This window comes from Rousettus aegyptiacus, unplaced genomic scaffold, assembly GCF_014176215.1.
Source record: "Rousettus aegyptiacus isolate mRouAeg1 unplaced genomic scaffold, mRouAeg1.p scaffold_m13_p_2, whole genome shotgun sequence".
Lineage (NCBI taxonomy): Eukaryota > Metazoa > Chordata > Mammalia > Chiroptera > Pteropodidae > Rousettus > Rousettus aegyptiacus.
In genome coordinates this window covers 9,929,491-9,954,197 of record NW_023416295.1, presented here as the reverse complement: position 1 = coordinate 9,954,197, position 24,707 = coordinate 9,929,491, and the positions used below count along the sequence as shown (strand labels likewise).

At 38.7% G+C, this 24,707-nt stretch overlaps 1 protein-coding gene across 10 annotated transcripts in view; it reads right to left on the bottom strand.

Moving 5' to 3' along the window:
* DOCK10 (dedicator of cytokinesis 10) overlaps window positions 1-24,707 on the bottom strand; it is a 229,013-nt gene that overhangs the window by 130,455 nt on the left and 73,851 nt on the right. For 2 of the 10 annotated variants that reach the window (XM_036237145.1, XM_036237141.1), the window contains exon 1: window positions 10,057-10,275. The exons of 6 other annotated variants lie outside the window; for them this stretch is intronic. In XM_036237145.1, the coding sequence (XP_036093038.1) occupies window positions 10,057-10,161 (105 nt within the window). In that variant the 5' untranslated portion in view covers window positions 10,162-10,275. Of the gene's footprint in view, window positions 1-10,056; window positions 10,277-17,202; window positions 20,215-24,707 lie in introns of those variants that run through there. 2 more of the 10 variants (XM_036237146.1, XM_036237142.1) reach the window with 2 other exon arrangements.

Genomic DNA, 24,707 nt, shown 5'->3' with positions numbered 1-24,707 from the left:
CCATGCCTTGGCTAAAGATTCTAATTTCAAGAACACAGTGTTCCCTGACAAAGATCTGTGTTACTTTCAGAGTTATAATTCAAAATCAAATGGGTGAAGAAATGATGAAGAAGTAAGCACCTGAAGTATGCAACACTGAAAAATTAAATGACTAAATTACCAACCTAGACCTCTCTCCAGAATAGAAGTACAATCTAACTAAGAAATAATCTAGACGTTATAGCCTTGTTTTAGGAACCAGAAGTCCTGGGGTCCTAGTACTGACGTTGCCCCTTACAGGCTATGAAACTTTGAGTACATTAATTAGAATCTTTGTGCCTCAGCTTCCAAATCTGTAAAATGGACATCTCTGTAGGAGCTACATCATAGGATTCAATGAGGTAATATTTGTTATGCTCCATATTTGAACTGCACCATACCCTAGTGCTTATCACATAAGTGCCAAGTAGATAAAGCCTGTAAGTCTTACATTTTCACTAGTCATGGATTTAAAGCACTTGTATTATAAATTTAATGTGTACAAAGAGCAAATAGTAGGCACTCGATAAATACTTGTTGAGTAAATAAATTTATATCCTTTCATACAGAAATTCCTTTTTACTTGGAATTACATTAAAAACACAATCACATATGGGATCCAAGATTTATCGAAAGATGTCTTTGAAAAATTATCTTTGTAATAAGATGGAGAAAATATATTCACCTTCATCCAAGAGAGGCAAGAATGGCAGAAGGGCTGGTGGAAGCTCCATCTAAAAAGTGAAGACACCAGCTGCAGCTCCAAAAAGCGTGGTTTATATTTTTAAAAGGATTATGTGTTGTGAAGAAAGGGTTAGTGCTATTGTGAGCTTTAGAAGGATATTGAGAGCAGGACAGGGTTGGAATAAATCAATATATAATTGTGCAGTATGCGGTGATGATTTCTCCTTGTAACTGCTCAATTCTTCAGTACAGTTAGTTGACTCACGACATTTTTCATGACTGGCTTTTGTGGGAAAACACGAGGAGGTTGGGGTCCATATCAAGATGGAAAGAAGGAAAGAAAGTCAAGTTCATCTTGATGATGGTTCTGGATTCACACATACTATGACATTAAAATTTGAATCCAGAATACCTAGATCTGTAAGGGGTAGTAAGGCTTGAAGGACTTAGTCAGCCAACAATGAGAAATAATAAATTATCAAGGATAAGAAATGATTAGGAAATTATGGTGCATCTAGTCTAAGAAATAAGACATGACTATTAAAACTGATTTTTTCGAAGTTTGTAATAACAAGCAAAATTTCTTATGTATTATTATTAAGTAAAAATGAGAATGAATATTGCACCAGGATCACTGCACAGGATTTTAAAAATTTAAAGAAAGAAGATTAGGAATATATCCAAATATTATCAGCTATTATATTTGGATGAGACTATGACTTTTAGGATTCTACTATTTTGACTTTTCACATTTTCTAAATTTTCTGTAATAAACTGTATTGATTTTATCATGATAAAAAAATAAACTCACTCTTTCAAATCATCATGCCACCATGAGTTGTTTGATTTTAAAATTGTTTACCCTTTGCAAATCCACCAGAGAGGAAACCTAGAAAATCACGGTAGGACTTCACATGGAAATTCAACCACTAGTATCTTCAAGTAATTAAAATAAGAAACATAAAACACCAGGGAAAGGAAACTATGGAAAATAATTACAGATTATATGTGTGGTTCTGGAAGCTACTGCCAACAAAAAAAGGGAAGAACAATTAGCAATGTATTAACTAAAGTACTTTGAGCTCTGTAGAGGACCATAAACATCTGCTAAGTTACTTAAACACCTCTGTGCACTGGTCATTGTCACAAAGGATTACAAATCAGAACGTGTAGTTGGAAGTTTAGGGTCTTTTACCTACCAACTACATAATTGAATAAGACATTTAAATGAGGACTTGGTGAAGGTGACTCAGATGAGTCAAAAAGAGCAGCTTCCTGCCTACGCCAGAGTTGTAAGAATGTGGAGACAAAATATGCGACAGTGTTAAGTAAACCCCCAAATACCAGACAAATATATATTTGTCTTTATTTGAAAATAACCGAAAATCACTCCATGTGTTTTATTTATACTAAAACCAAGTCAAACCAACCAACCAAGCAATTGAAACAACTTCACTAAATAACCCATGTACCATGAACTGTGCTATATACTTCTATATTTACTATCTAAATTTCCTTTAACAAACAAACACATCTTAATAACTAATGATTCTATGGAGGCAAAAGAGATAGGAACATAAGAAAAACAGTGAAATTTAAAAAAAAAGAAAGAGCATTGTCTCCTTCCTCTATCTCTTGAATCAAGTCAGGCTGCTCTATCCCCATCATAACAAGAAGTGTACTAAGCTACCTAATTGTGTGTATCAGCAAAGAATATTTTATTTCCTTTGAGAACCATTCTAGAAAGTATTTTTATGTATTTATACTCCCGGATTAAAAAAAAAAGATTCAATTTAAGATTGATTTCCTATTAAACACATTAGCTTTGCAAATATAAATACCTAGAGAACAATCAAGTTGTAGATACTTAGAATTTCTTTCTGTAGCTCTAACCCACACACAGGCAGGTGAGGCCTGTGAGCATGGGGGCCTTATCAGGCTCAGGGAAAGGGGGTGATGCGATGAGGAATAGAGGGTGACCCCATAACAGGTTCCTCGTGTTGGAGGCCAATATTTGTGTTCTAAATTTTTTCCCCCAACTTTTATTTTGAAGAATTTCAAATATATAGAAGATTTTATAAAATGCGTTTATTTAAATTAGCTTCAAGTATACAGTACATTGGTTAGACATCTAAATAGTTCATAAAACGATCTCTCTCTCCAATTGCTCCCTCCCTCCCCTGGCCCTCCACCTAACCAGGGTATTAATGCTAACTGCATTCCCTATGCTGTGCTCCCCATGCCCATGACCAGCCATCAGCTACTAATTTGTACTTCTGTTCTAAATTTTAAGTGTAATTAGAGAGCCAAACCTTGGTGACTCACTGTGAAAGTCACTCTAGTTTATTGATTTAAACTAGTTGCTCTTTGCTCTCCTTTTCAGAAAATCAGATCTTTTCAAGAAACACTTACTATGAAGAGTTTTTTCCCAACCTTTGATAAGTTTTATATTTTTCTATGACACGTAGTACATCCTGTGATTCTAACTGAGACTTTCTCTGTCTTTCTCAATCACCTTATCATTTCTAGATATGAAATGAAACCTTATTCTCATTTGAATATTCATAATAGAATTACTGCCTTCTTCTGCTTACAAAACTTTGCATCTTGACTAATGACCCAGAAAAGCAAACAGATAAAAATAGATATTTACTTTAGGACCAATACAGTAGATTCTATCTGGGCATGACATGTCAATTATCTAAACATCCTCTTCTCTTGGCACACAGACAAGTAAATAGCTAACAGTGAGAATCTGTGGAGTCTTTAGAGAGACCCTAAAAATTTGAATTCCAATCTCAAGATCTCCAAAAGAAATGTGAAACAACACAGCTGTAAACTCATTTCTGCATAATCAAGATAACTGATTAATTTTCTTGGAGGAAATAAAAGATCTAGATGACACATGAATTCTTCAGGCCTTAATTTAATCCAGGTCCCTTCAGCCTTAGTGTAATTGGCACGGAACCAACTTCCACACTATTTGTGTTTAAAACAAATGAGAAAATTGGAGAGAGCCCAGGCAGCTGGATCCATTGCACAGCTGTCAGCCTGTGGTCGTGTGATAGATTTAATTCAGCCTTTCATCAAAGGGAGTTCCACTGGACAACTTCTCAAATGTATGAGCTTCAGAAAACAAGACAAGCTTTTCTTACCAAAAAGGAAATGATTAAGTAACGAATAAGCCATCTTACGTTGACCTTTTACCCTTCTCTCTGTCTTGAACTACACAGTTTCATGAGAATGGAAAAACACTAGCTAAATCAAAGTTAAGGACTGTACAGCTGGGCAAGCTCAGATTAAGCTTAATTTGGAAATGGTTCCCTTGGTAACAAAAAGGGACATAGATCTCAGAAGAAATCAACCAGTAGTAACTCTTTAAATATCTGTCCATTTCGGTGAAATAAACCAGGTTACACTTGGTAAATTCTAAAACCCTTTGCGAATATAAAGATTAATCATGATACTTAATATAAACATTATAGTTAGAAAAATCAGAGTGTTCTATTTTGTGAACCCGTAATATCATTAGGAAAATAACGTAAATGAGCTCTATAGGACCTGTAATATACGGTGTACTTTCAAATTGGATTCAGATCTTTTAAGCCTTACTTTCTTTTTAAGAAAATTTGACCATATATATCTTATAGGAGCATGTTAAAATACATATATCAGTGTATGGCAAATCATAAAAAAAATTAAAGTGGCTGCTTCTTCTAATACTGGTGCTTGTAAAGAAAGAAAATATCTAAAAAGATCTAAATCAAATTAAATTGCATGTCTCATTTAGTTTTCTAGAAACACTTGAAAGATAATAAATATCATTAAAAATACATCACAACCCAATTACAAGCCTGCCTGACACCAGGGAAATTAAAGCCTTGGAGCGAAGTGCTGAGAATTTTAGATTAATTTATAGGAAGTCTGTGATGAAAGCTGCCACTAGCTTAAATTTTGATACTATTTTAGTACTTCGACAGTTACACAAATGAGCTTTCACAAACAAGCCAAGTGTGAGGCGTGTGTGAGTGTATATACACAAAACCATACATGTCACACACACTTGAATGTAAATAGCTCTTTTATTTCCTCTCTTCCCTTTGAGTACCTGAAATTGAATATGAATAGTGGACATTTGTTTTTTGGCCTATATGACGCCCATCCTGTTTTTGTTTGTTTGTCTTAGTACTAGCATTTTAGTTTCCTTCTGGTGACTTAATTCTCTCCCCGTACCCATAAGGAGTCACCTTGGTGGGTATGATAATTATACAGGTTCTGCTCTTCTGCGGTCAAGATGTGTTACCCAATGAGGTCTAGTCAACGCTGCCCTCAGAACTCTGAAACTTGAGTGGAAAGTTGCCAACACCCCACGCGACTGCTCATCAGTGCCAAACACCACGACCCGCCCCTGCCGCTGTCCACCGCCCTGAGATCCGCTGCTTCCATCCCTGTTATCATAGACTGTCTCCATTTCCCCTTATGTTTCCTTCTCTGGACTATGCTTGTTCATGCTTCTTCTTCTTGCAATTAAAGAACTCGAATACGATATACTACAAGGAATAGCACCTATATTAAGGGACTGCTGTATCTCCTCAAATTACCTTTATTTGGTTCTCAATGGTCTGAAAGGAGAACCTCTCACAGTCAACGACTCCTTGAAGTGTAGGAATTTGGGTTTAGTAAACTCATGTATTACTAATGAATTACAATATCATCTCACTCTATGAAACATACATCTGGCATCATGCATCCTGGGCATAGGGGAACTTAAGCATTTTCTTGGTTTTCCAAGACGATAACCCCAGTGAAGCCCTCATCTCTAATTTCCCATTAAGCCTAACTCACCAAGCTCTTATGACACCAGAACAATTGGGGGGCCAAAAAATAAGCTTAGATCCATATTTGTTTTCAGCGCTGACATTCCACATACTATAATTTTCTCCGTAGGAGGTGCTGGGTCGTTTTGGAAGTAGTGGCCCGTCCCTAGAGTATATGGTAGGCCAGGCATCTCTAAGCCACTGCTAACCCCTCTTCATCTTCCTTTATTCTGCCATTTTCATCTGAAGGGTCACATTTGCTAAATGTGTTGTATTAGAACTAATTCATCTATGTTTCCTTGTAGAAATAACACAGTCACACCAAATAATTTAATATGAATAGCAACAATAGAAACTACCATTTTTTATAATTAACCCCATATATGCTAATAATAGTGATTCTTTTTCTACTACTACTATTATGATCAAACGGCAAGGACCATGATCAGTATTTAACGCTTTCTCTCATAGAGTCTAGAAAAGATCATCGTTCCTTTATTTTACAGATACAGAAACTTGGATTCTGAGAACTTGCTCAGCAAGTTGATGGAAAAACTGATATTTCAACCCAGCTCAGCATGAAGCCTGTGGTCCACTCCACTTCACTATCAAGGTCATGGCCTTGTAGCAATAGACAACAGAGAAGCTTTATTTTCTTGGTCAGAAGATTCTAATACAGAGCTACAATTTTCAGTACTATTCTTGCTCCCTTTTTGAGTTCTGCAGTAGGGGACATTAGAAATCTAGGGGTTGGTATGAGGTCACTAGTCACCTCAGGGAAGGGAGTGGCAAAGATAGAGAGTAAAAAATTATTTATAAGACAGTACAAACAAAAGATGAAGAAAAAAATTAAAAAGTATGTTAAAGAATCATATAGAGAATGGTAGAGAATGTGTCAAAAACCACAAAAGAAATTGCCATTAACTGAGGGAATCTGTAAATTCAGAAAATTTTGTATCATTGCCATCATCAGGAAATAAAAAGAGCTGCTGGGATCATGGTGTTACTTCCTGTTTGCTGTGGCACTCCCCTGCTTTGACAAATGACCCACCTCCTGCTCAGATGGTTGTGAAGGGCGTCTTCACAGAGTTAACTCTGACCAGTGTGGCAGTCATCCTCCACCTTGCCTCTCTCCTGACTTAACTCTTCTCAATCTCTCTCTCTCTCGTTAATCTTGAGGAATGTAAGCTCATTCTTGGTTAAGTTGCAGGTGCCTCTCCTGAGCCCACTTTGAAAGCATCTTCTCTGCAGCTACCTGGCACCTAAAGCTGGCTCCTTCCTATGGCTGTGGCCACACCCAGAGCCTTCTGACTGCGCTGAGATTCTTAGGCCATATCAAGTTTCAATCTACACTTCTCCATTTCTGTGGTCCAGATTGAATCCGAATCCTCCAGTTACTTCTGTCCTTTGCTTTCTCCACGCTGCCCATTATAGGTTTTATTCTTATTTTCCACCGTGTTTCAACTCTGATTCAGTCTCATTTCTTTGTTTCTTGCAACCATCATCCTGAGATTTCCGTGCTACCTTTCAGCTAACTGGCTCATTATAAAATACCCTAAATAGGTAACTGAATGTTTGTATAAAACAAAGAGTAACAGTAAGTAAGGAAGTACAGACGACCAGGAGGGAGGCTGTTTACATTAATGTGGAAGAATGAAAGATAAAAATCAGACTTGAAAGACAATAGCACTATACATGTGACAATAAACTTGAAAATCGGATTAATAAGGGAAACTTCCAAAACAATTAAAAATTGCAACAGTTAAATAAATAGCTGCAAACAGCATTTGAAGAAAACAGAATAAACAAAATTGTCAGTCTTGGTGAGGAAAGTATAAAATTTGCGTTTTATACCTTTCAGGAAGTCAAAGACTTCTGGTTAAACATTCTAGATTATTAGGAAATTAGACCATATCTAAATTTGCCTTATTGTAAGAAATAGTTTGTCGAGTTCAAAATCCACATGATCATTATAAAAACAGATCATCTATAATTATCTCCAAGAATCACTACTTCTCCTTTCCTACAATATATGAGTATATCCAAAAAACATACAAATAATTTATTGTTTTATTCTCTGACCTAATTTTAGCCCTCCTCTTCATTTGTTGTTCATTTTGTCACTTCAATTGTTTTTTCCATAATACCTATCAAATCATCTCTGAAGCCGGTCTAGTGCTGTTGGTTTAGCTTTTTGAAAGCTTTGATGCGTGTGTTGTGGAAAGTCCAAACTGGCTCTGAGTAAGCTTAGGTGGGGGTGGTGGTGATGGAGTAGAAACACAGCCTTTCGAAGGCAAGCCCCATCAACACAGAGCAACCCGGGACCCCTGAGCATCCAGCTTCACGTAATTCAGAGCTGTGCCTACTGCATAGCTCCAAAAAAGATTCCCAAGAGTAAGGCGTCGCCTTCCACTGGCTTCAATTGTTACAGTCATTCAAAAGACAATCTCACTGCAATTACATTCCTCTTCCCTTGTCTTGGAAATATAAATGTTTTACTTGGTTTTACTACTATACGACATCTGTAACTTTTTTTACAGTGTTGAAATCACGTTCAGAATGCACAAGATCAAATTGAATTTCGGTAAATAATTTTGAAACAAGGCAGGTACTGTTATGAACATTTTATGGAAGAGGAAGCCGAGGCTCAGAGTAATTTAACTGGCCCAAGGTCATATAGATGGTAAGTGAGAAGTGACACAGAATAGCCCCCCAGCACTCTAATTTTGTGTTTTACTTACTTGGATTCCTCCTTTTTTCCCCCAAAATGAAACCCTCATCTCAGAATACTACTTAAGGATGGATCGAACAATCCCTGCCCCACAGAAGAGAAAACCTATGAAAAAAGATATGCTTATCTTATGAAGACCAAAACCAGGCAGCAGGAGCAGGAAAGTCCCCAGTGCCTTCCACAGAAGAAGGCTCGTCACTGTATGAATGGTCTTAATTAAATGTGAATGCATAGATGCGAATGCTGTGGGAAAACAGTCTGTCCTTACCGACTGCTTTTCCCAAAGTGCTTAGTAGCAATACCTTCAAATTCAATTAAGATAATTCATAGAGTGATTAGTTTCATTACACAGGGAGACACTGGGGACCGTCCTATTGCCAAACTGTATGTGTGGCTTGCGTGCGATAGACATGTTCTCCTGAATGTTGTCTCTTTTGGTGAACGCGAGAAGTAAATGTCACAGTGACATAACCCACAGAACTCCTGCATTCCACTGAGAGAGTGAGAGCAGGCAGGCTACCTTTTCCAGACTGGTCTGAAGGTTAAAATAATCTCAGGCTAAAAAGCTTTTCAAACACTTATGCTCTTTAACAGGCTAGTAGTAAATAACTGATGAGGCCAGCAAAGAAGACACAACTAAGCACCCGTGACAGGCCAGTGGGGACCAGGGGGATAGGGTCAGGACTCTGTATATTCCAGTTCTGAAAGGCTGGGTGGAAAGACCCAGGTCCATCAATGGGAACAAAATTAAGGGGTCCATTTGCCTCTGTGTCCTAATGAGAAGTATGTTTTACTGAGAGACTGAGAGAGATACCAACCAAACAACAACAGGACACCAAGCCTATGAGCCAGACCCCTGGTAACTTCTATCCAGGTTACATTTCCATCATACGAATAGTGAGTATAGAGAACCACTGTTATTTGAAACATGGTATTTACTCAATTTTGGTTTATCAAAGGCTGAGTGACTATCATTAATTTGATTATTCATGTTCATTAAATAACTATTCATAACTACTCATTATGTTTATATATATATATATATATATATATATATATATATATATATATATATAGCCATTTGTCACCCAAAGTGGGCCTTCCGTGTTACTTGTGAATCATTGGAGTGCTCTAGCAATTGGCTCCAATGTTCAGCTGCCTATAGTTCTTACAGATAGAAATCTAGAATTCCATAATAAGAACTCATTTCCAGAGTTCTCATTTTGTTTGCAAACGGTAAGGCAGGAATATCTTTAAGAGTAAACGAACCAAAGCGTTTTTACTCTCTAAAACATCACTTTTTACTGTCTTCCTTGGCTCATTTAATCAAATACTTATGTATATTTTCTTTCATATTTTTGATTATTCTAAGAATTTTAAAACAAATGAGTGGCATGTGATAAAAACAGCAGTAATATTTTTAAAAAATGCAACTATTTATAAGTCATTGGTTGGGGCCTTAATTGAGGCAATTATAGACTTTTCTTTAAAAAAGAACATATTCTAGTAATATTTTAATTATTTAAATTCTCTTATCAATATATTTTAAAAAATGATGACAGTAATTCCAATATTCCAAATAGTCTAGTAATGTTTTAGCTAATTATCAACATTTTTAAAATAATAATATATTTCAAAAGTAATGACGTACGAAAAAGAGGATATTTATGAGCCAAATTAAATATTCTATTTTGTCTAGAACTCAGCTGCATCATACTTTAGAATACCACCCCAGAGCCAATCTTTTTTTTTTTTTTAGTATTAAAGAAAAGATGGAAAACAAATACCAAACAATTGGATACATACAGAACTAAGCCTGTGGATTTCTTCATAATTCACTCTCCTCATGGTTCGTCTCTTCTTCCAAAATTCACTGGGCTCTCGTTTAAACACCTTTCCTCGGAAGCTCATTGTATTGCTGTCATTTGATTCACAAAATATTTAAAAATATAGCTTTTGTCAAACCTCTTCCTTCTGAAGCTTCACCAGGCTGAACAATTCGTTCTTCTCGGGTAAAAAGGGAAATGTGTTCGCTACATTCACATAACTCAACAGAAAGGAAAAGAAAACCTCAAGTTACTGCTTCCTGTAACTAACTAGCAACTGTTCAGATACTCCTTTGGGTGTGTGTTCTCCCTAGTCACCTGCTTTAAAGGAAGACGAAAACGCAAAATGACTGGCTGTTTAAGAGAATTGTACATAGCAAAATAAACCAGATGATATAAATCACCCATGGAACCAAATCGAGAGTGGATCAAAGAGCAAGGAGCTAATTTACTGTAAGTTTCCACATCTGCCACTGAAACAACCATCGACTCTAACATTCTGTGTAGATCCCAAAGGTAAACTATAACAATATACCTGAAGTGTGAGAAGTCAATTTAAAGCAGGTAGTTGTTCATGAAACTACAGATTAAATTAGTAGTCTTCGTAGAGGGGTGCCTTAGATGATTACCCAGGGAACAAGAAAAAAATATTAGTTTTATATTTATATCAGTTGTCTAAATAAAGAACTTATAGACATGGATATCTTGATTCTGTTTGTAAAATTGTTACAAATAGTCTAATAGTTAATCTTTAGATTTTTACTCACTTTCTCTGGGACTATTTAAAAGTACAACTCTTTCTTCAAACCCATCTGAATATTCCTTCCTGTTTTATTTTTCTCCATAGCATTTACTTGCAGGCTATACTACTATCCATTTTACGTATTTATTCAACTTACAGTATGTCTTCTTCTACTAAACTCTATGTTCCATGAATTAAAATTCTATCTACTTCATTCATTGTGTCTTTGGAGCAGTGCTTGGCATCCAGGAGGTTCTCAGTATATAATTGTTAAGTTTAATGAAAACAAAACCAAGGACTTACATTTATTGTGCTTAACAATGAAGCTTTTTAAGTATATTGTGAACTTCATAAGTATATTGTTTTGAATTATTAGCTATTGACAAAGACTATATAATTTATAAATAAACATGGAATATGGAAGTCCAGTCATTTTATTTTTTATTTTACTAGGTGCATGAGATAAGAAATATTTGGAGGTTATAGGACTAGGAAATGATTGATTAGATTAAACATTAGAAAGATTGGTTCTAAAAACCATTGTTGTGTGAGACAGCTATTTAGTTTAAGATTTTGTTTCTTGATCTGCAGGATGTAACTACTCAATGGCAGTGCCCACCAGTTTGATGTAGGTGTTGAAGCAAACACTGAAGCTCTTGGTGGGTTATCAAGATAGTTGAATAACTATTTCCACTGAGAACTGACCTCCATGACCACCAAGATTGAAGGAACTCTTACCAACTCTCCTGGGAGGTGAGTCCTAAGGAAAGAATATTATGGATTGTATCTGGTCTTATATCGTGGAGGGTGTGTTCCACAGGCATCTTTGTGCACAGAAATGTGTGATGTGCATTGTCATACAAACAAGAAGCTTAACCAGGAGAGCAATTTCTATGCAAAAAGGTTTGCAATGTTCTGGGAGCTTTGAACTTTAAAAAAGAAAGATAACAAGCTTATTAACTAGCTCAAAAATTTTGCTCATGTCTCAGCTGGAAGTAGGATTTGGGCTACACATAGAAAGGAGGGAGTGACGGGGTGGGAACAATGAGTAAGCACGTTGTGCTTTGTGGGGAGGCTTTTGTTGCAGAGCCTGGTCTCTTCTTTCCAGTGCTCAACACGCTTACTGGCGGAGGCGCAGGTTGGCTGCCACAGATGATGTAAACTGCAACCCAGAGGTGAATGGTAACAGACACCATTCACTTCACACCTCTTCTCTCTTACTCAACCCTTGGTTATAGATTGGCTGGGCTTCTAACTTTTTCTTAAACGTTTTGTTTTGGTCTGCCTCTTAACTTTTGTAATAATGAATGGTTATACTCTCTACATACCAGGAAATGTGCTGAAAATTTTAAAAGTATCATCTCATTTATCCTCACAACCACTCTATGAGGTAGCTACCATGTTCGTCCTACTTTACGGATGAGGAAACTGAAGCCTAGAAACTGTGGCTGGTCCCTAACTTCTTTCAGGTTTTTACTCAAATATCTCTCTCACGGAAAGCCTCCTCTGACCATTCATTTGAAACTGTGGTTTCTCCCCTAAACACTTGTGATGCCCCTCCCTTTTTTTTCTTTTTCTTTCTTTCTTTCTTTTTTTTTTACCATAGAGAAAATGGTCCTCTCATCTTTAGAAATGACATGTTCAAACATAGTTCTAATTCTGTATGGTAGCCGGCAATCCTCAGAGAAGTTCTCACTTAACCAGCAAGTGCCGACAACCATGACCTTAATAGATGCCATCTGCTTACTTAATAAGCCTTCCCCTTTATCTCCAATGCTTTGTACTGACACGGGCCATTCCTTTTTCCCCAATGATGACTAGATACAGCTGATGCACACACATGTGCCCCACTCATGTACCTCTACCTCGTCACGCAGTGATTGTGCAAAGTCGGTAAAACGTGATATTGATACTGATGATTCCTTGCCAAAGTAGGGAGACTAAGGAAGCTTCTTTTGAAAACTGTGAGAAAATATTAAGATGCTATAAAAATAACAATTGGGGAGGTAAACTATATACTGTTATTCTGTGATTGGCTTAAGTAGGCAGCCAAGGATTCCACAGAGCAGAAGCCTTCCTGCCGCTGTCATTGAATATTTATTATTCCACTGTATGTCCTCAGCCCTAAACAGATCTTACCCTCTATATACCTCTTTGGTATCTGTTACATAAACGGGTATGTTATAAATTCTATCATATAGAATTTTCAGATTTAAGTTTTTTCTGTATACGATAATATGAGAGTCTGCTTTTAGGTCACCTAGTTTCTTGGGGTAAGATTACATTTCTATTTTCATAGCTAAAATTAATATTTTACAACCTTTTTTGGACTGTGGATGCACTTGAGAAACTAATAAAAACCATGGAATCACCAGAAAAGTGTTAAGTACTTAAAAATGTCCATGCATGGTCAAGGGCCACAATCTCTCAAGTCCATCTGTGGACCCTGTTACCTGTGGTACCCTAAATCTCTAATTCAGAGTTTTAGAAAATTCAGAAGTTTTAGAAGGAATGCTATCTTATAAGGAACGATTCACTAATCTTGAGCAACTTTTAAGCGACTTCCTCTCTTTCTAATATTTGCATCTAGTCTCTCCTCTATTCCTCTTTAGGCACCATGAGTCTTCATCCTGGAGTTCCTCCCTCTCCTCAACTTCTGCAATATGAGAATGACTCATTTCTTTACTTACTTAGCTGTTGATTACAGCCCTAAAAATACTGGCAAAAGGAGGCATGACCAGGCAACACATAAGGATGTCAGACACACATAACTTGGGGGCACTGCAAAGGAGAAAATTCAGTAGCATTAAGTGGAGTGCTTCATGGGATGCCACTGTTGGGGACCTCTGCTGGGCTTTGTCTTTCTTGATTTCAGATCAAGTCTGTTTCTTCAGCATTCTGTGATACCCGGCAAGATTAATTGGCTCAACCACAAGGCATCACTTTGAAGTTCATTGGAAAAGAAATCTGATAACAATAAATAGTCAGGATTTACTAAGTACTATACTCAACGCATTGCTGGGCTTCATGAAAAATACATAAAACCCTTCTTAGCCTCAAGAAGCTTCTACCTGACAGTTTGAAGAAGCCTTGGAAAACTTTATAGTAAAGGTGGAACCTAAGAAAGTCTTCGAATAATAGATGTGAGTGAAATAGATGGGAGAAGGGTGAAGAATTTTCTAGGAAAGGGGAATATAGCATAGAGAAGACATAAGATAGAATGATTAAAATCATGGGATCTGCAGTTAGCTTGGATTCAAATCCTAGGTCCATTGCTTCCTAACTGTGTATCTTTCAGCCAATCACACACTCTGTCTCTAGGCCTCAGTTTCCTCATCCGTAAAGTAGGACGAACATGGTAGCTACCTCATAGAGTGGTTGTGAGGATAAATGAGATGATACTTTTAAAATTTTCAGCACATTTCCTGGTATGTAGAGAGTATAACCATTCATTATTACAAAAGTTAAGTGGCAGACCAAAACAAAACATTTAAGAAAAAGTTAGAAGACCTGCCTATCTATAACCAAGGGTTGAGTAAGAGAGAAGAGGTGGGAACAACTGAAAATAAAAAAAAACAGGGACAAATTTATGAAAATCTTTAAGTGCCAAGATAATGAATGTTTCCACCGTATACTGAAAGACATAGAAAACCACTAAAGGGTTAGATTACAATTAAAACAGTTCCTTTGGAAGATTCATTTGGTAGTTACATGTAGGCTGTGGAAACTCAATCCACAGAGAATTTGCAGTAAGCCAGGTATTAATGCAGAGTGGTAGAGGGCAGAGAACTTGGCAACAAAAATATAATCATACATTTCAGGGAGATTATACACGAAGATCTGACAGTTAAATGAAAAATAATAGCTGATATTTACTGAGCAAGTAACAAGTCCTGGGTGCTGGTGTAAATGTTTATACCTTATTTCAGCTGTGCGACAACACTGTGAGGTAGGTATTATTACTGTTAACATCACTACAGTTTTACAGTGGAAGTTACTTGGGTCCTGAGAAGTTACACAATTGGCCGAATCTCCTAAAGCAAGTAAGTAGCACATATGCGATTTAAACCTGGTAGTTTAGTTTCAGAACTGATGCTCTTAACCAGAAGAGAGGTTTACAGATGCCAGCAGGCTTCTGAGTTTGGCCATCAAGGAGATGGATAATATGACAGAGGGACAGAAGGAGTTAAGAAGAGAGGACTTCTCTTCCTATAAATGCTGATTTAGACATATTAAATGTCTAATCAAGAAGACAGGCAAATGGTCATGTCCAGCACCATTGTTATATGTGTGTCTGGAACTTAGGAATAAGTCAGGACTGGAGATGTGAAGCCAAAGATCAACCGAAAGTCAAAAAGTAAGTGGAATTTTTGGAGAACAGAGTAGTATAGAATAGAGAATACAGTTCTGACGTTCTTTTACCGATAATCAATAAAAAGTAATTTAGGAAATTGAGAAGACTTCAAGATAAAGGGAGAAAACTACCAGGGCAGTGAAACAGGCAGGTGCATGGGGAAGGAGAGGTTAGGAAGGTGGCACGTGGCATCCGGGCAGAGATGGATGTGGGACCTGACGATGCCCAGAAAGATTCAGCATGAGAGATAAGCAAGATGGAAACTAAAAACAGTACAGTCTCAGGTCCAGACAGATCTGTATTTGAATCCTCTTCAACTGTCTATTAGATGACTTTCAGCAAGTTACTTGACCTCTGTCTGCCTGTTTCTTATATATACAATGGAATGATTATATAGTTTATTGGTATATTTGTTGTGAAATGATATATGATAGATGTTTGTGGGTGCTATATGTGTGCGTGTAAACATAACAGCTAGGATTCCTACATGTGCATATATATAAACTAGTATTTGTTGAATATGATTGGTATTTACAGGTCTACATAGTTATTTATTTCTGTATAAACACACCTATATATGTATATTCATGTACATACAAAATACACTAATGAACATGTTCTTATATACGTATTCAAAGACTAGAATCATGGTGTCCAGAGAGAGAAAGTAAATTCGTGATTTTCCATAGATAACAGTCTGGATATTTGGAAGTTAGTTAAGATGGGAAATCTGAACCATGTTTTAGAAGAAATAAGCATTTAAATGCTAAGATGTCAGAAATTTGAGAAATAGTTCCAGTAGTCTGTATTAATTTTCTATCGCTGCTATAACAGATTACTACACATTAAATTAACGCCCATTTATTATCTTACAGTCTTTGTGGGTCAGAAACCTGGGTATAACTGGGCTCAGCCAATTCTCTGCTTGGAGACCCAGAGGCTGAAATCCAAGTGTGTCGATAGAATATAATTCCTGTGGTTGAAGGACTGAGGTTATTGTCAGTGTCTGGAAGCCACCTGCATCCTCTGCCTTGTGGTCTTTCTTTAAGCCAGACACAACAGGTCAAATCCTTCTCACACTCCAAATCTCTCTGTCCTTCCCTTCTGCCTCAGCACAGATTGATTCTACCTGGATAATCCAGGATAATTTCTATATATTAAGGTCAACTGAAAAGTAAACTTAATTTACATCTGCAAAGCCCCTTCATAGCAATACTAAGATTAAACAGCCAGAGTGTTTTTCTGGGAGGGAGCATCCTTAGAAAGCTGTCTCCACATAGACTTACTCTGGACTAAAGCTTGATTCTGGTGCTTAGCTTTGAAAACAATTTTAATATCAAAAATGTACTGAGAAGGTATAGGTGAAGACAAAACTTGGCCTTTGAGTGTGGTTTCCACTGAGCACTGAGGTGGGATGCAGTTTGCAGTAGGGCTAAGAAATGAGTAGGAGAAAATAGAAATGTGGTTTATAGAGAGCAACCTGGAAAAAATTAGCAGTGAAATAAAGGCGAGAAAGAGAATGGTAGTTATGACCAAGTGACAACAGAATCAGACAACAGAACCAGACACATTCGGAAAATGAATAGTGGGTGAGAAGTAATCAAATATAAAAACGCAGACAACAAAAGGCAATAACCTGAAGGCAACAAGCTATGAGAAGAGTATCTTTAAAACGTTTAAATATGTTTGCACGAGAGTTTAATAGTCTATAAATTCAGCAAATGGAATCCTCATTGAATGTGAGAAACCATAGGACAGAAACTTGGATTTTGTTGATAATACATCTAAATTTACTTGATAAAAATTACCCAAAAAGTACCATTAGGAATACTGAGTAACCTCAAACTTTGTGGTTTAAGACTTAGACAGCTACACGTGATGTCATTCTTGAATCCACAAAGACTTATTTGAGCAAATAGTAAAGCACTTCCTATTTATTTCTACCTGGTTTCTTTACCATCTCTTTTTCCCATCTTCTCGTTATTCCAATTCATTTTACTTTTGAGCTTTTCTAGATTTGCTGTGGTTACCTTTTCATCGTTAGATGTTTTGACGACTCATTCTATTTTTTTCTCTTCCATTTCCAATAGATTGCCCCTTGCTGGTGTGTTCGTGTGTTGCCCAGCCTTCTCTCATAGTAAACAAGACTATGCATAGTCCACAGTGCATCTCTGGGTTCAGCGCCCCACTGTATACCCTGTTTAAAGGAAGTAAAGCACAAGTAGCTACTTCCTCCTTCTCTGTGGTCTCTTCTGAGCCTGGCCCCAGGCAGAAGTGCTCTTCAAGCCAGTAGCACTGAGCCTCACTACTTCCTGCTACAAAGGTCAAGACCAAACCACTCAGAGTTACTGATGAGAGACCCTCGGATATCTCTGAGTGAGTTCAAATAAACACAACAAAACCTCTTATTTCTAAGGGTAGCGCTTTCAGTGGGCTATGTCTGTAGAATATAGCAGTATTTCCTGTCCACTAACCTCAAATTCAAAGAGCACTACTTTCAGTGTAAAATATTTAGAAGTTTCATGTGCCATGAAATATAAATCACACTAACAGAGAATGCAGACCTGCCAAAAATAGAAACAGATTACAGTTGTGTGTGTGTGTGTGTGTTGTGGACCGTGTGTGTGATGTGTGTTTTTGTGTGCTTGTTGTTATGGATGTGATAGGCATAAATGACCTTTCTTGCATTAAAATAAATTTTAGTGTTCTATTCCTGGACCTTCAAACATGTATCAAGTTGTAATGATATTTGTTTATATTATTAAATTTAAATAGGTTTCAGAAGGTAAGAATTCCCAGTTAATCAGGATTTGATGGGAGGACATTTAAAAAACTAATTTCTTATGGAGCCTAATAGACATCTAGAATCTAATAGCATTGGTGAAACTGTTATACTTTTTTTCCGTGGACTTTGATCATTAGTCACAGATTTTCACCAGGGAAAACTCTATAACCAGGAGATACTCATACATCTTGTCAATAAGTACCTTAATTCGATATTTAGTAACTGAGGAATAGTGATTTTAGTGTTTTCCCTTTTCTCAATTTTCTGGTGGACATGTAGGTACATATCATCCATCTCGAAGATCTTTTTGTTTTATGGTAAATCATCCACCATCTTCAAGAAGTCAGCTTTAGCTTGGTTTGGGGCAAAACAGGAAACCCCTAAGGAGCAAGGGTTCATTTTGATGGAGACCACACTTTAACTCCATCCTCTGCCACCACGCTCACTCGGAGCCTAACAAGGTGACAATAACGAAACAAAAACACCACAGCTATTCTATGATATTTGAAGCTTCTATTTCATACAAATAAATACAGCCTGGATCGCGAATGCTCTTTAAAAAGTCAGTCAGCTAATTCTTCACCTAGATTATTGCGTTCTTTCCCCGTTAAAAAATAAACAACTCAAATGCAACTTATTTTTCACTGGACTATTATTCCTCTATCTTTTAAAGGAGACTAAAAGAAATTCTGGGTTGAGGCAGATGATTTTCTTCACAAATTATCTGGCAAAGGCACACAGAGAGAGCCTCTAAGAAGATGGGAGTTGAGGGACTCTGAATCAAAGCTATTATTATCTTTGATCATTGAGGGACAATTGCCCAGCAGTTATTTTCCCCTCGGGACATATGCATTTCCTCTGCCTGCTGGCTTGGATCCCACATCAGCTTCCTACTGCTAGCAAAGGTAACTATAGACTAGAGTTATTTCTTTTAAACTAAAACAAGCACCCAAAATTACCCTCCTGTATTCATTCCAATTGTTAATTACCTTGCTTTCAATAGGAATGTCACTCAATGTTTAATAATTACCCTGAGAATCACATTGCACACAAGTTTCATGAAGAGGTCAAGGTATTTCATATCTGGAAACAGTGGTGATTTATCTAACATCAGCATTACATAGGTTTTATTCCTGTGTATACTGCAGAAGGACGTCTCTTCATAAGGAGAGGACAATAAAGCATTCTTACCTAAGCACTTTCGAGGAGGAAACAAATTATCATGTAAATGCCAACCTCTGAGCTCGCATGCAACCAACTATGCAGAAGAATTGCTTGCTAGTGAATCTGACTGATTGACTAGGCGTGACCTGTGCAACCGGTCCGCCCCCTAAACCATTTCTTTAATGGCATCGTAATGCGTTTGTATCTTTTAAGGCCTCTGCCAGGAGGAAACAAGGCTAATACCCTTAGATTTAAGCGTTTAATGCCTTGCATTGTAGAAATTGGAGAATAATGGAAGGGTCTTGGCTTTTCAATCAAGAGATTCTTTGTGTTTTGCAGAGAATTAATTGTCGGATTTTCCTTATTTAGCTGTTCACACTGCAGTCAATTCCTGACCTTTTGGTGTGTGGAACTCAAGGTTTCCAATTAAAGGACAGATTAACCCCTTCCTCTCTGTTGCGCACTTCACCATTGGACAAGAAGGACTAAACCATCAGGGAAACGAGGCTCGTATAGCTCTGAAAAGGGCACCAGTATGTATCTGGTTTATGAAAATGGAAGCAAATGCACAGAGGCTCTCATTCTTGGCCAAACATTTCTCCGTCTTGGTCCAGTGCCAGGTATCAGTGACGACAGGAAGAGGACAGAGAACCTACCCATAGTCCATGTGGGGAGATGGTTGTACACACAAAACGATCTATAGAAATACAAGGCAGAACTAAGTGTCAGGTGAAGAGTATGCATCAAGAACATGAGGTCTAGGTGAAGGAGGGCTTCCCAGAGGCACAGTGACCTAAGTCAAGTCCCGAACATGTCAGGACTTTAAAAGTCTCCTCTGTAAGGGTGCCTCCCCTACCTCCCCTCCCCCGGCCTGCCCAAAGCAGAGGTTTTCTAGTGTGTGCAAGAATCACATGGGAAGGTTGTTACAAATGTGGCTCCCTGGGCCCACTCCAGGGCCTCAGTACGTCTGATGGGGGTTCTGTGATATGCCTTTCTAACAAACATTCACGTGGCCCATCTGAAGATGCTACACAGATCGCACTTTGAGAAACAACCCAGAGCTAGTTCGCCTAATGGTTGTCTTAGGCAGAGAGTCATATAATAATTCTCTCTGAGGACCACCTCCCAATGCAAATCTTTGTGTATGTTAGACCGAACTCTTATTTATAAAATCAAATATTCTCTTTCTCTTATGGATACACAATCAGGCAGAATTAAGTAACCAGCTACATTACCCTGAACGTTTGGGGGACCAGAGAGAAAACACGGTGGTGAAAACAGCCGTTGAAAACTGGGCCACAGGTTCGCCCCATCCATCCTTCGATTCACTTCGTTTCCTTTTCATTGGCCATTTTTCTGCTTGGACTTTCGCTACCCTGGTCATGCTTATCTCTCAGTTATTACATAAACTAGTTTTTCTCTAACTCAGCAGTATTGACATTTGGGGCCAGATCATTGAAGAACGTTTAGCAGTATCCCTGGCTGGCCTCTACTCACGAGATGTCAGTAAACCACTCTTCCTCCCACATGTCCTGCTGTGACAGCCAACAATGTCCTCAAACATTGCCAAATGTTCTCTAGAGGGTGGGGGAGGAGAAAAAAAACACTCCTGCTCGAAAGATCTCTGATCCAAATTCTGATGCAAATTATTCTGCTTTAGTATTTCTGTGATGACAGCTTTCAGGCCCAGAAGATGCTGCAGGTTTCTCTTCAGACTAGGGTTAGTGCCTCTTGAAAGCCAAGTTGTAGTTGCTTGCGGGGAACAACCTCAGGGCTCCTGGTCTTCAGGTCTGCCCCCTCTCTCACTTCTCTATGCCTCAAAATCCCACGAGTGAAGTTACCTCGAGTCTGAGTTTCTGTTCTATTTTGCATTGTCCCTATTAAAATGCAACTATGTACGCCGGGAAAAGAGCCAAAGCCACGATAATCTTCAGTAATTTAGCATATCAGGAGAGGCAAACTGGTCACCTAGGCAAAGCCCCAAGGAACTGGAGAGGAGGAAAGACATTTTAATGACGTGATGGACAAAGCTGGGAGTATGGCGTTTGTGCTTTGACTCCCGTCTTCCCAGTCGCTTGTACGGGGGGGGGGGGGGGGGGCTCTGGGAAAGTTACCCAACCTCTCTGAACTTAAGTTTCCTCCTCTGTAAAATCAGGACAACCATAGCACTTACTTCGCTGAGTGCTGCGAGGCTTCTAAGAGAATATTTGTAAAGTGCTTAGCACAGTGCGGGGAACAGAATGCCAGACTCAGTGGATATCAGTGTTAATATTGATTGTGTCCAGGAGGTGATCTTAAGCTGGGTTGCTACTGAGTGTGTGTATGGGGGAGGGGCAGGGACACACGAAGGGCTCTAGTGCCAGTGAAAGGTAAAGGACATTCCAAAAAATGAAGGGCGAAGCCAGGAGGCCCTCTCGGCGTGGATGTGGATCATTGGGTGAGACAGCCCTGCCTCCCCTGCTCGCTCGATCCTTCCACAGCTGACCCCTTTGTGCTCGCTGCATCTTGCAACACTGGTCATTTCATTTTTAAATCCCCACTGTGCACAAGGACAAACGCTTCCAATTATCCTATTTCTGTCCTCTCCCTTCATCCCACACAAAAGACCCAAATGCCAAGGAAGTTAAGAAAGCCAAGATTTAAGCAATATCATATGCTTTTTTTTATCTTTTCATGGTTACTTTTCCGTCTGAGCAGGACTGGGAATTTCCCGAGCAGCAAACAGTATTGTCTTTATGTCTGCGCGGTGCTGGGTCTCCCACTTGCATGCGGCAAATACCAACATTATAATTATACTTGATGTCGTGAAGGGCACTGCACTTTCTTCCTCTCCGTCTTCTCCTCCTCCTTCCCATCACTTTCCAAGGCCACTGCAAGGTATTGAAGTACGCTGAACTGACAAAGCAACATTTAATCTGACTCTGCTCCCTTTTGCAAGGGCGTCATAGATTGGGAAGAAGATGTGTTACCTAGATTGCATCAAAAGATCTTTGGCAGCATTTAAAACTGGCGTCCCTCCTGCTTTGGTCGGCATTCAGGCTTATGGTTTCAGAAACCAGTTTGAATTTGCGTTCACTTCTTATCTCTCTGTGCCCATAAGGATCGAGTGGAGACTGCCATTGATAAGTCCTTTCTTCTCTTCTTCCAGGCAGAGTGCATCCGTGTTCACAGTGGAAAGAGCACGGAGGGTAGTCAAGGGGCCTGGATTCGAGAATCAGTTCATTCACTGATGGCCTGAGTGACCTTGGACAAAACAGTAACCTCTCTGGACCTCTTTGTCCTAACACCTTTTTCATCTCTAAATTCCTATGTTTTTGTGTGTTTAAATAAAACAACTTATATTATCTGTTTTTAGAAAAAATTAATGATTTGGCTGAGAATATAAGCTTTTTTTTTTTTCCTTTTTTCTTTTTTTTAACCTCAAGTGTTCATTGGATAAGAAGGGCAATCTTCAATCAGAGAACCACTTTCTCCTTACTTAGTCCAGATGGTGGACCTGTCCCTTACTCCCTGTTCCCAGCTAGATTTCATTTTAGAATTAAACAGCTGTGGCTTCTTACTAGATGACGCTGCCCTTGACATGGTTTGTAAACGGAGCATTGAAAAGAATTTTGCCACTGTTTTCACACCCACTCATTAGACTGAGATTATCTTGGTTAAATATGAATATTCAGATTCTGTTTTCTACATGTAGTTACTTTTGCTTTGAGTGTGGCTGCAAAAACAGAAGTCAACCTTGGGAAACCAGTCCTTTCGAAAATGCCTGATGCTAAATTTTGTCCCACCTTGCTGGTTTCGGGTACCCATTGCCAAGGTCGAGTGTTTGTACAAAAGTCTGAGCTCCTAATCTGTTGGGAGAAAAAGGCAGAGGTAATGTGTGCATGGTACTTAATCTCTCTCCCCTCATTGTGGCACCTGCACCTGGATTTTCCTGTGGGGGACACCTCCTCTGCTCCCTCACCTTCCAGAGCACATCGAACAAGTGCCCTAACTACACCTGGACCAAAATGACTCTCTTCTCTGAACTTGAGCCTTGAGGGCAGAACACACCTTGATTTGTACCAAAGGCCAACGTGAACTTTGTACTTACAGTCTGTGATCCCTGCTCCATCCTGAGCTTACCAAGACCCGCCATCAAGTTCTGCCTTCATTCTGATGGGCCGGCCCCGTCTTCCCTCGTTAGTGCCCTTGATTTAGCTAAGGCCATTTTCCGTTTGCATCCATAGAGCATTTATTCTGTCAGTGGGTATAGGTATTGTGCTACACAATTGAAATAATCAGAAAAATAAAGTAACTGCTTTATAGAGTTTAGAGGAAGTGATTTGGCAAATGCTGTAATGGGGGGATTTGTATTAGAAAGCGCTAAAAGTCGCACAAATAATAATCTCATTTTTCTCAAATATCCTTCTAAACCCTAAAAAAAACAAACAAATCAACAAAAATCTCATTATCTTTCCTTCCAAACACTATTCCCTGTGACTTCTTCATCATGTTAATCATCCATCTAGGTGATAAAACCAAGGACCTGATATTCGTTTACAACTTCCCTTATCCCTTATCTGTATAACTAGCCCATCGCTAAATTCTGATGAGTATATATTTTCTCGCGAGCATCCTTCTCACTGCAGCAATTTTCCATCTAAAGCCAGATTTAACCCTATAGTTCCCCAGCCCGGAAGCCTTAACATGGCATCCCTCTTGTCAATATTAGTGTTTCCCAAACTGTTCTCTAAAGCTTCGCAGTGTGTGAGTCAGTGTTCCTGATAAGAGAGAGTCGATGCCAAATAAACTTGAGAAACAGTGGATTGGACAATGCTGAACCGGCCTCCCCACTGAGGAACTCCTCAGAGCTTTAAATTGCAAGTGTGTAAGGTGAATCTATCAAAGGAAGGAGCACAAGGCAGTAGTAGATTTTGGCATGGAAGCATTTTCTGAGAGCACACTTATTATTATACGTCACACGGTCTAGGAAACGGTCTCCGCAAACAGCACACGTGGTGAGACAGAATTTAAAATCGTTTAGAAAAAGAAGATGGCAGCGGCCTCTTCGCCAAGGCAGACAGAGATCCTGCGAGTTTATGTGAAGTAGGGTAGGTGCCAGGTCGCACTGGTGCTAAAACAAAGGGACGACAGCATGGTGACCTGTGGACAGGGCAGCTGGTGGCCTCGGCGTGAGGCCCCGACACCTTCCGCAATTTTGGCCCTCTGCCTTCTCCAGAGCGAGCACCAGCCACCACGTTACTAGATGATATAACTTTTGTCAACTCTCCAGGAGTGACTGTTCAAAGCAGCATAACCAAAATACTTGTGCACATCAGTTAGGAAAATAAATAACTTAAAAAAATACTTAATTTGTTTAAAGTGGACAGAAAAGTAACATCTACCGTGGCTTTGGGTTTGGGGAGTTCGTTGGGCCTCTGTGAAACCTGAGCCTAACAATGAGGCAGGCAAAGGTTTTCACGGTTGTGTAGTAAGCATTGAGCAAGCACCGTAGTCAGCATGGAAAATAATTCATGACCCGATTAAGGTGAAAATATGGGACATCTGAGTTCTGCCTCCATCCCACCCTCCGCCTCTGCCCTGCAA